At 37.1% G+C, this 12399-nt stretch overlaps 1 protein-coding gene across 1 annotated transcript in view; it reads right to left on the reverse strand.

Annotated features, from left to right (window-relative positions):
- Window positions 1–1485: 1485 nt before the first annotated feature.
- Window positions 1486–12399, reverse strand: part of LOC130025504 (disks large 1 tumor suppressor protein-like) — a 590309-nt gene continuing 579395 nt past the window's right edge. The window contains exon 6 of the mRNA XM_056116434.1: window positions 1486–1638. Within this exon, the coding sequence (XP_055972409.1) occupies window positions 1486–1638 (153 nt within the window). The remainder of the gene's footprint in view (window positions 1639–12399) is intronic.

Consider the following 12399-nt stretch of genomic DNA (forward strand, 5'->3'; position numbering starts at 1 on the left):
TGTCCCTTTCTAAAGAAAATTAGCATATTTAAACATTCAAACTCAAAAGATTCTAATTATATATTACTACACCCGATTGCAAAAATGCCATGCTTTCAGAGTTTATTGAAAAAATAATGTTTTATGAGGGCAAATATAGATATAAAATTACACCCATCTTTAGATTCTTCAGTGTTGATAACAATGCACAATAATAATTATACAACTAATATTTTAAGTACCTATGTATGGACTGGAGCGATAGCACAGCAGGTAGGGTGTTTGTCTTGCACATGGCCAATCTGGGTTAGATTCCTCCAACCCTCTCTGAGAGCCCGACAATCTACTGAGAGTATTCTGCCCGTACAGCAGAGCCTGGCAAGCTACCTGTGGCATATTAGATATGCCAAAAACAGTAACAACAAGTCTCACAATGGAGACATTACTGGTACCCGCTCGAGTAAATCTATGAACAATGGGAGGACAGTGCTACAGTGCTATGTATATGCCATTTAGCAATTCAGGTATATTGTGTATATTGTCTCAAATTCTAAAAGTAATCTTGCAAAGTAGATTTATTATTTCCCAAATGATGAAAATTAAAGAAAACTTGAAATTCACTATTAAGTTCATATAGCTTTAAGAAAAAAAACTCCAAATAAAATCTTTTTCTTGAATCTAAAATTTCACCCATCACAAGTGATGACTGAAAATGTTGGTAAGAAGTATGTTATTCTACATGAAAAGCCCAAGCAATGCAAATATATGCCAGTGTTTCTAATTGTTATGAATCGGTGGCAGTGCAACATCTGAAGCAAATATTTTTCCATATCACCATTAAACAGGACCTCCTATTTTAGTGTTAATCTCTCTCCATATCTCAACACTCTCTTTAACTCCACCACAAATTCAAGCTAAAATGTCAGTCAGCTCAAGCTGGTGAAGAGAAAAACCCATTGCCCAGTCTGAATTGAAACATATTAGCTCTCATTTCATTGGGAAAGCAGTCTGTCGGTCAAGATGAAGCGTTTACAAAATTGAGTCTATCAGAGAATAAAAGTTTATCCTCTGAAGTATCATTATTTTGTACTTTGAGTAATTTTTCAAACTTTATTTTTAATGGCTACATTTAGCAGTCACAAAGATAATTCTTAAGTATATATTTAGCCAAAAACACAGTTCAAAAGATTAAGAGGTTATTTTATATTCAGGAGGTTTGGGTTTGGTACCCAGTACCACAGAGCTGGGAGTAACCTTTCAGCACAGAGCAACACTGGGAGTAACATTTCAGCACGGAGCAAGGAGTAACCCCTGAGTACATCCAAGAGTGGTCCAACTCACACCCAACCCCCAAATATATGGACAAAAGAGAGGGTACAGAAATGAAAGCACATGCCTTGAACGTGGCCAGCCATGGTTAAGTCTCCAGCACCACATTGGCCCCAAGGCTATTGCTAAGTTTAACCTGAGATGTCCCCAACACTGCTAAGTGTGTGCTATAGGTCCCTAGTATTCCTGGAAACCACAAGGTCCAACTAGTATCACATCTTCAAGGCACTCATATTCAACCGTCTGCCTGATTGACTGAGAGTACCCCACAAAAATCCCAGAACCTAAGTTTAGTGCTTTACGCATTGACTCAAAGTCAGCATTAATGAACTAATTAAGAATATCAATATTTGGAGTTGAAGAAATTTCAGTGATTTGGGTGCATACCTTCCACAAACAGGAACCAAAGTTTGACACTGGTCCTGAGTGGCTTCCAGCATCACTGGACCAAAGCAACTTCACTGACACCGAAGCCCCATGCTTAGATCTCTGAGTATTGCTAGGAGTTCCTCCTAGGCCTCTGAGGACTGTTTTGGAATTTACCACCAAAAGTAAAGATTACATTTTAATACATGGTGTCCCACAATGCTCCTCTAAATATTTGGATCTAAAAATGAAGCAATATAAATGAAGCAATAAGAAGCCTTATTAAAGGCGTATACATGATAAGCTTTCAGTACCTGTATTGCAAACCATAATGCCCAAAAGGTAAGAGAGTAAGTGAGTGAGTTAGAGAGAGAGAGAGAGAGAGAAGAAAAATATATCCTGATATAAAGCATAGTGGGGGTGGGAGATGGAAGGAGGGAAACCGGGGACATTGGTGGTAGGAAATGTACACTGGTGAAAGGATGGGTGTTGGAACATTGTATGATAAAATTTCAATCATAGTCAACTTTGTAACTATGTATCTCACAGTATTTTAGTAAAAAGTATCTAAAATTGGCTCATATATAAGGCACAATGTGCCTTACATGCTCAAATATGACTCAGAAATATTAAGATATAAACAGAGTTTATAGAACTGGTCATCTATAAACAAGTTGTAAACTCTGAAATAATGACTTAATATACATCAATACCATTTATATTTACAGATTATTTTCAGTTTATAACAAATAATTAAGGTTGCTGAATGCTAATTGTATAAAAGTTTCAGTAAATAAAGCTAAAGCTCCTTCACTGATGACAGAACAAATATGAATTATTCTGCATTTTTTATGGTCAGAGACAAAGGTCTTGAATTGAAAAATTCACAAATATAATATTCTATAGTCTCTGTAATTGATAAATTAGTAACTCCCTTATCCATTAATATCCCTTAAAAACATGTGAAAATAATCTTATAGCTGAAAGTTATATCAAAGAGTAATTCTTGAGAAAACAATTCATATTAAATTCTTACAGCAAATGATAAAATCCAAATGAGAAAAGATAGAGTTTAGCAACCATCTAAAGAAAACCCATTATTAAAACTTCTTTATTTCTGAATTGAAGGGTATAGTTTCCTTATAGTGATGACAAATAATTCCGTAAATAGGAACAGAGTAGTACACTAAAGATTCATCTGCCTCATTGTTTGCTGATATGTTATGCCAGAAAAAAATATTTCACTCTCTGAGCTTCTGTTTACTCAAGTACCAAGAAGGGGAAGAGCTGGCCTTTGGTTAGTAAGATGTGACTTAGAGGAGTTAGTTTATGCTTTTAGAAATCCTTGGAAAGTTTTGCTTAGTGTCAAGATTATGTCAAAGGATTCTTTCAGCAAATAAGAATTTTAGGCAATCAAAAACAAATAACAACAAACATACCAACCAACCCCATACATTCGTTCTGGAGATACCACATCTTTGTGAATATTTGGTAATACCAATCATTTCCATTTCAATATATTGGATGATATGCAATAACATCTCACACAGCGGTAGGGCATTTGCCTTGCACTCAGCCAACATGGCTGACCCAAGTTCGATTCCTCGGCCCCTCTCGGAGAGCCTGGCAAGCTACCGAGAGTATCTTGCCCGCAAGGCGGAGCCTGGCAAGCTTCCTCTGATGTATTCGATATGCCAAACACAGTAACAACAAAGTCTCCAATGGAGATGTTACTGGGCCCGCTCGAGCAAATCGATGAAGAACAGGAGGACAGTGACAGTGATTTCAGTGATTTTGTTTGATTCATGTTTTCCTGATAACCAGTGGTCATTTGTAACTAACCATTGGTCTATTTTCTGGTTGAATGCTAATGCCGACATATCTTTTGAATTATCTGGTGTAAATAATGTGTTGGATATTCATTTGATATGTATATTATTAAGATAGGAACTGGGGAAATTATAAAAATGTGGGCAGTGAGAGAGCTCAGAGACTGCAGTGCGTGATTTGCATACTAAGATCCAAGTTTCATCTTCAGCACTTCAGGGGCGTCTGAGCACGGTCATGTACAGTACCGGTCCCCGAATACACTAGGCTCAGGCAGCACCACATTGTCATGTCAAACTCCAAATCATAAAGCTTCAGAGCTGGGCCAAGTATCATAGGGAGTGATCCGGGACCTGCAGTGTACTGTTTGAGGAATACCCCCAAAATAAAAATAAAAAATCACAAAATCAAGCAAAAATAATACAAATTCTCAACAAATTAGGAATAGAAATATACTTCCTCATCTTCATAAAAGGCACATAAAAAATCTACCACAAACATCCTATTTGATGGAAAATGGACAAGAAAATGTAATAAAGAAACACCTTGATTGGAAAAGAGAGGTAAAACTTTTTAAAGCAGATGCCATGATTTTATTATAGAAAATTCTAATAATTCACTAAAATTGCTACTATAATAGTCTCAGTACAAAAAATGTATTTTTATAAACTAGCGATAAGCATTTAATATGACTCAATTATTTAAAATGCAAAGCCTTTCCTTTTGTGAATATGGATTTAGGTGATTATGCTAAGTGAAATAGGCCAGAAAGTAAGGCAATTGCATACGCCTCTCAAATATGCAGAATATAAATAACTAAAGCAATAAATTAGGAAAAGTAAAACAAAAACTCAGACTAAATATATCATGATTATTAGAAAGTGAGGAGGTGATCGGAATGGGTCGCAAGGGCAAATTTGATAGTGTGATTGGGGAGGTGAAACTTACACATATGGAGTTACAAATTTATACCTCTAAAATTATATATCATCAGAAAACATTAGTAAATAAAATCAAACAAAAATTTCAAAAATGAAACCGAACATATAAAAATCCCACTTATAGTAGATAAAAATATAAAATGATGGAATAAATTTAATAAAAGGTAACATGCAACAAAACGGTATTCGTGAGATTAGAAGGCAAGATCATTAAAATTACAATGTTTCCCAAAGTTATCTACAAATTTGATGCCATCTCTAACAAAATCCCAGCTGGCTCTTTTGTGGAAATTGATAAACTAATTGCCAAAAAGTCATATAAAAATTCATAGGGGCCAGCATAGCCAGTCATGGGGGTAAAAATACAGTAAGTTTACAGTTATTGATTTCAAGCTTGCTACGAAGCTACAGTTACCAAGAGAATGTGGCAAAAACAATAAGAATAGCTATACAGATCAATAAAGTAGAAATGAAGATGGGTAAATAAGTCTCCTAGCATTTTAGTTAGTTGATTTTCAAGAAGGGTATGAATATAATTCAATGAGATAAAGGACATACTTCTCAAAAGATGGTGCTAGGATACTTGGGACATTAGCATCATATACAAAAATTTAAATTACATCATAAACTTAAATGTTGAGCTAGTAAATTTACTAGTAAACTAATAAATTCTTTAAAAATCAGAGTAAAGTTTTGTGACTATAAATTATGGAAAGCCTCCTAGGATACAAGATTGAAAGCACGGTTGACCCAAGGGATGGAGGAATCGAACCAGGTTGGCTGCGTGCAAGGCAAATGTCCTACTGACTGTGCTACTTTAGTACAAAGGTTAATGACCTTACAATACAGCCAAGTCTGCTTCATCCCTGTATCCCAAATGGTCCCCCAAATACAACGAGGCTCACTCCTGAGTGTAGAGCCAGAAACAGCCCTGAGAACTGTTGACATCAAATGAAATAATGAAAAAGATGAAGAATAATAAATTTTGATGATATTTGGAGACATTAAAACTTCTATTCATTGCTAGTGAGAGATTAATATATAGGTGCCAGAGAGATAGTACAGTGCAGAAGGTGCTTGTCTTGCACAAGCACCTTATGTCTGGTTTGATTCCTGGCTTTTGATATGGCCCCCAGAGCACTGGCAAGGCGATCCCTGAGTGCAGATCCAGGAGTAAATCCTGAGAAACCCCTCCCAAAAAAGGAATGTAGGAAGAGGCAAATGAGTGGATGCTGAGATTCCTAACTGGTCAAAACAGAAAAAGAGGAATTATAGAAAAGTATTAAAAACATGGAAAAATTGGGAATACTGAACATAAACATCATGACTCAAATTTTACAGTGGGCCTGTCCTTTCGCTCAGATGTTGACATACTATTTCTTCATTTCGTTTTTCAGACCTTGCCAGCAACCTGAGAACTTGCAACCATCTTTCACCCAAGGCAAAGAAAAGTCATGTTGCCTGCTTTCTGCCCAGTGCTCTGTATGATTCTGTGTGTGTTCTGGGAATGCTCTTCTACCTTCCACAATAACCTATGCTATCCCTTCCCATAAATAGTTGGATTCACTTTCTAAGCATGTTTCAGAGATTATGATAAGAAAAATTATTTTTATGAGCTTCCAGTAGACTCTTTCCGACCTAGAAAGAAAATGGTGGGGGTTTTATGTAAAGATCAGGAAAAAGTGATGAATATAACTTTAGTGTTTTTAAAGTTGTTTTTTGTTTGTTTTTAAAGCCCTTGGTGACAGCAAAAAGCTTGTTAGAGCACATTTTTATTTTTTATGAGATAATTTTTACTTTGAAATCTCTTCTAACACCATGGTCACAACATCCAATGTGCAGTTGTGTACTAATCCCAGTGCCCACCAATTTAAGACCCAGAACTCTGCAATTTTCCATAATATTCTAAAACTGGGATAATCTGATAATTTTCTGGCTTTTCATTCTGCAAAGGGGCTGCTGATAGTATGAAAATCTTTACTACGAGTAAAAAATTTGAAGACAATATGCCAGACAATCAATTCTGAGTCTGATTTTCTAGCAAGAGTCTAGCAAGTGCTCTGTCATCATAGAAACTTTGAAGATGTTAGAGAAACATTACTTATTTTTAAGGATAGGTTGAACTTATCCAATGCCACTATCTTGATATTAATTAGGCTTGCATAAAAGGATCTGGATATTTATGAGGCTTGTACAAGAATGGAATCACACAGTACAATGTGAAGGAGAAAAGAGGGAGGACCAAGAGAGACAGAGACAGATGGAGAGAGAGAGAGAGACAGAGTCAGAGACAGCAAGAGAAACATAGAGAGACAGAGATAGAACCCTCTGGAGCTATTATAAAATAGTTTTATGTACAGTGTGTTTTGTCAGTTAGATTGGAAGATCCCGTCTGTGGGTAACACAAACGCAGTCTTGATATCATGCTGAAACTATTACTGCTTTATAAAAACATTTCTTGTTTATTCGAGGAAGGTCTGTTTTTATTGACCTTTTAGAAAAGAGAAAATCACTTTCATACTACATCTAGAAAGATGTAGTAGGGAAATGCAACACATTTTTAAATGGAAATACTCAGCTCCACTCATTCAAAGTGGGCTTACATCACTCAGAATACAAACTTCTATTTTTTAAAATGGCACTCATATATCTTCAATTTCTTTCTGCCAGAGAATAAAATATCTCATAAGATTTTTGATATTTTATTTTTGAAAGTCGTAAAGAGGCACATATTATAACCTGGAAACTTTTCCTTGCTCAGTCTGAATAGTCAGATATGAGGGCTAGAATATTGTTCTAAAGAAAAGATTCTACTGTTCTAAAGAATATTGTTCTAAAGAAAAGAATCTCAGTAATATAGCTAAAGTAATAGTGAGCTTTTGCTTTTTTTAAAAAAGTACTTTCTTCACTATTCCATCCTTATCCATCATTCTTCCTTTTGGAATGGCATTTTATTTCCTCTTACCATTCATCACGCAATTTTTATGAGGGGCAGGTGCTGTGTCACACTAGCGATGCATTATATGTAAATCTCAAAATATCCTGTCATTTGCATAAACACAGAGATCAAGTAAAGTGCCCAAAGTCACACAGCTAGTTTACATTTTAACACAAATCTTATTCAATTCTAAAGATTGTATACTTAATTATTGCAAAAATTACATCATTTCTCTTCCAAGATCTATCTTATAGCAATTCTCCATTCCAAAACTTCATATCTTTATAATGAGGGCATTCTAATATGCATTACCAAGCAGAATGACTATAGATACATATTGTTTACTGCTTCAGTAATTCAAGTGTTAATTAGAATTTATAAACTATGCTCACCAGATATTTATTCAATTAGTAATAAAAATTGATATATGCACAATACAGTGTCCCTAATATGAAAATATTTGATTTTTGAAAAAATTGCAGACATATACATATGATAGATATTGTATAACTGTAAAGGTATATTAAAAATATTTATAATATGATAAACAATAGCAAGATGGCCATGTTGGCTGCGTGCAAGGCAAATGCCCTACCGCTGGGCTGGAGTGATAGCACAGCGGTAGGGCGTTTGCCTTGCACGCAGCCAACATGGCCGACCCGAGTTCGATTCCTCCGCCCCTCTCGGAGAGCCCGGCAAGCTACCGAGAGTATCTCGCCCGCACGGCAGAGCCTGGCAAGCTCCCCGTGAGGTATTCGATATGCCAGACGCAGTAACAACAAAGTCTCCAACGGAGACGTTACTGGGCCCGCTCGAGCAAATCGATGATCAATGGGAGGGCCTTTACTTTACTTTACTTACAATAACAGGAACTGAGCCTTTATAAATCACTGTAATCACATTATTTTTTCTAATTTATAGCAACTCATGAATTACAAGGATACAGAATAAAGAAACAGATATTCTAAACAAAACATGTATATTTGTGTATCATATGTCTTATCAACAAAATAACACATTACAGTCATTTTTAAGAAATGTGCAACTGGCAAAAATCATATTTAAGGAAGTTACTCAAAGTGACCAAATCCATATGTAGATCAAAGTAAACTTAAGTTTTCCAGAGGCAGGAGCTGAAATGTGGCAGGCACTCCAGTCTTCGTCAGTGACTGGGAACTTTTACTTTCAAACGTCATCACTAATTCTGAGCCTTGCTCATTTCTGATTCAGGGATCTGCCTGCCTTTACTCGAGTCCCAGAAGCTACAATGGGTTCCCTCCCATTTGTTTATAACTGGTAGGGTTCAGGTAACTATTATGTTAATATTCATGTTCTTGAAAACTAATGAGGCATATAGCCCAATTAACTTTAAATCGTGGGGCCTAGGGTTTAATGTAATCAGAAAAGGAGAAATAAACAATAAAACTGTCACATTTCTCACTAGGAAAGATCTTTCATTTACAGCCACTCAAATTAAATAAGTGATTACATTATTAAGCATAATGATATCCATATTTCTTTATCATTATTGGAGGAAATTTTCTATTCAGCTTGAACACCAAACTGTACACTGTAGTCCTGCCTAAATAGAATATCTTAGGGTTGGAAAGATAATTTAGCAGGTAAAATGTTTGTCTTACACACAGCCAACCCAAGTTTGATTGCTGATACCCCATCTGGTCCTCTGAACACCTGTAGGAGTGATTCCAGGAATAACTTTTTAGCACAGCAAGGTGTTGTCCAAAAACAAGAATAAAATTGAAACAAATTAAAATAAAAGGTCTTTTATTTAAAAAAAAAAAAGCCTCTATCCCAGTATTAAGAGATGTGCCAAAATGAGAGGAAGCGGTGAATAAAAAAATGTAATAAAATGTCATTTTTAAGGAAACAGGCATTTGCGAAGTAATTTACTTAAGTTTTTCTGCTTTTGTTTTAGGTGGGCTTTTACATTTAAAAAAAATTTTTTTTGGTCCACACCCAAGCAGTGTTCTAGGGCCAATCCCAGAAGCTCAGGGGGTTTACTGAGCTCTCTGCCTGGCCCTGGAACGCAATATCAAGAGAAAATGTTTCTTAGAAAACTGAATAGGAAATGACGGTCACTCAATACCTCTATTATAAACCACAACACCCTAAAGAAAAGAGAGAGCAAAAGTGAATGCCCTGCCACAGAGGTGGGGTGGGGGGATGGGCCGAGGGGGCGTGGGAAAGTTCCTGGGATCATTGGTGGTAGAGAATGGGCACTGGTGGAGGGATGGGTACTTGATCATTGTATGACTGAAACCCAAGCACGAAAGTTTGTAAGTCTACAACTGTACCCCGTGGTGTTTCACTAATAAAAATTAAATTTAAATAAACAAATAAAATTAAACTGGAATAAAAAATGAATAGAAAAACCATCTCTGTGCTTAAAATGAACCTGAGGCAAAGGAGTACAAAAGACCAATGTTGTTTCACAACAGCAATAAAGACCAATTATAAGGATACAACCATTTCAGAAAAAAACTCTGAAGCCCTAGGATAGATAGTAGAGATAAGAAATACTAAAAAAAAAAAATAGCTGATTTCAAAACTGCAAAGGGAAAAGAAACTGTTGCATTATTATTAAATGTAAGCATGTGTTACATTTTTTATAGCTTTAGTCCTTGGAGAATTGAGCAAACATCTCCTCAACACATGAGGGTAAGATTTTCTCTCCATCCTTGGGGTCTGCAAATGATAGCACAGAGGGTAGGGCATTTGCCTTGCATGTGGCCGACCCGAGTTTGATTCCCAGCATCCCGTACGGTCCCCCAAGCTCGGCCAGGAGTAATTCCTGAGTGCATGAGTCAGGAATAAGCCCTGTGCATCACCAGGTGTGACTCAAAAACAAAAACAAAACAAAACAAAAAAGAAGATTTTCTCTCCATCCGGACAAATACATCTAATTGAAGTTTCATTTTTCTTTTCTCATTGTTTTGAGTCATTTTCACTAGTGCTCGGTATCCCATCCTAGCTCTGTGCTAAGGGGTCACTCCCGGGACTGTATGGTGCCAGAGATCGAACCTGGGACCCCCGCATGCCAAACCTGTTGCTCAGCTTATTCAGTTACCTTTCTGGACCCCCAATTAAAAATTTGTTTTTTTCTGGTGCTGTGGTTTGGGCCCAGGGCCTTTCACTGCAAGGCAGGTCTCTCCCACTGGGCCGTATTCCTAGTCCCCCTGTTGATGTCTTACCTTGAAGCTGTCAGGACCTTTCCCTGCCTTATTGGGGAAGGGTGTTGCCCTCAAAACTGTTTCTCTCCCAGCCCCCAAACTAGAGGAATTCGTGTGGTTCTTTTTTCTTTCCCCTGGAACTGCATGCAGTGGCTGTGCTGTCTGCTTCACTCCTGGGCCCTGGAGGTACAGAGGTATGGGTGTGGGTTGTGGTGGTAAGGGTGTGGGTTGCATATCTTTGCCGGAAGTGGCCCATCTCCATTTTCCAAGGAGACTCTCTGGGGGCCAGGCCTGCTCTTCCCTGTGAACACTAGATTTGGCATCTGAGGGAAGTATTTGTTTGTTGGTTTGCTTTGGTTCTGCGTCCTGCCTCCTTGTGGTCAGGGCACCTTATGCGGTCCTGAGATTGGAGCCTGGGCCAGCCATGTGTAAGGAAAGCACCTCACCCACTGTCCTATGGCTGTGGCCCTGTAGGTAGCAGTTTTGAATGACTGTGGATTCCTCTGCGATGGCCTCCTGGCTTTATACTGTCGCACCACCCTGGCATTGTAGCTGATTTCTTTTCATCTTATCTGCTCATCTTCCTCTATGCCTCCAGTGTGCTGTGAGCAGGAGCAAGCCTGATGGCTGTACCCTCCTTGCCCTGTGGTCTTCATTTTGTGATGCAGTCAGGAAAAGTGGCCATTTCCATCTCTCGTTGTTAGTTTACTCCACTATGATCTTTGTACTTTATTTTTTAAATTTTTTAGAAAAATATTTAAATTTTATTTTAGGTATTGTGGTTTGCAGATCTATTAGTGGTGAGGCTTCGTGCACACATCACTGCAGCACCACACCCTCCACCAGAATGTTTTAAAATTCTTATTTATTTCTCACCTGCACGGCAAAGCCTGGCAAGTTACCCGTGGCGTATTCGATATGCCAAAAACAGTAACAACAAGTCTCACAATGGAGACGTTACTGGGCCCCCTCGAACAAATCGATGAACAATGGGAGGACAGTTCTACAGTGCTACAGACAAATAAAAAGTTGTAAATTAAAGCCAGAACTATTTCTACTTTACATATTATATGCAGTTCGTTGCTATACAAGTATGTTTATGCTAACTATATAGTTTATTATGTGTTTCTCATTCAACAACAGAAACTATTATCAACTAATCTTTGCCGATTTCTATTATCCTAACTGTCCTGCATACTGAGATATTTTGAATAAAAATGGTACTATAAAATATTAAAATTTAATGTTCTGAGTACTTCTTTCTATGTAGTCCTACAAGAGTACTCATTATAATAGTTCTAGTTGGAGTTCATAAAGGTTGCTGTCAAAAGGTATTCATTTAGAGGTTTTTCTTTCCTCAAAAATAAGTCAAAAAACATTATACTTCCCAAAGTAAAGAAAATATGTATAACTTAAGGAATAAAGTAACATTGACTATCAGCAGTTTAGTGGGAATTTTTTATTATGAAACAAAGAGATATGAATAAACAAAAACTCAAATGAACAGATTTAGGATAATACCAAGCATCTCAGGATCTAAGGTAAACAATTTTCCCCCAAATTACTGTGACTTATATAAATCATTAGTAATGATAATCAATGTGTTATTTTTCTAGTAAAATTTCAAGTTCTTAGAAGACAGGATACAATTGGCCTACCTAGGATTATATATCTGGGCCCAGCCCAGTCATTCATAGCCAAGGGCTGACTCGCGCAACAAAAACATGATCTTTTGGAGTCTGCATTTGTAGACTGGGTCTAGAAACAGAGTAAACAGAATCATTTATGGGTTGCCCTTCTCCTCCAGAAAGTGTCTGCTTCTCTAGGA

The sequence above is a fragment of the Sorex fumeus genome, unplaced genomic scaffold (genome assembly GCF_029834395.1).
Source record: "Sorex fumeus unplaced genomic scaffold, SorFum_2.1 ptg000030l, whole genome shotgun sequence".
In the NCBI taxonomy this organism is placed as follows: domain Eukaryota; kingdom Metazoa; phylum Chordata; class Mammalia; order Eulipotyphla; family Soricidae; genus Sorex; species Sorex fumeus.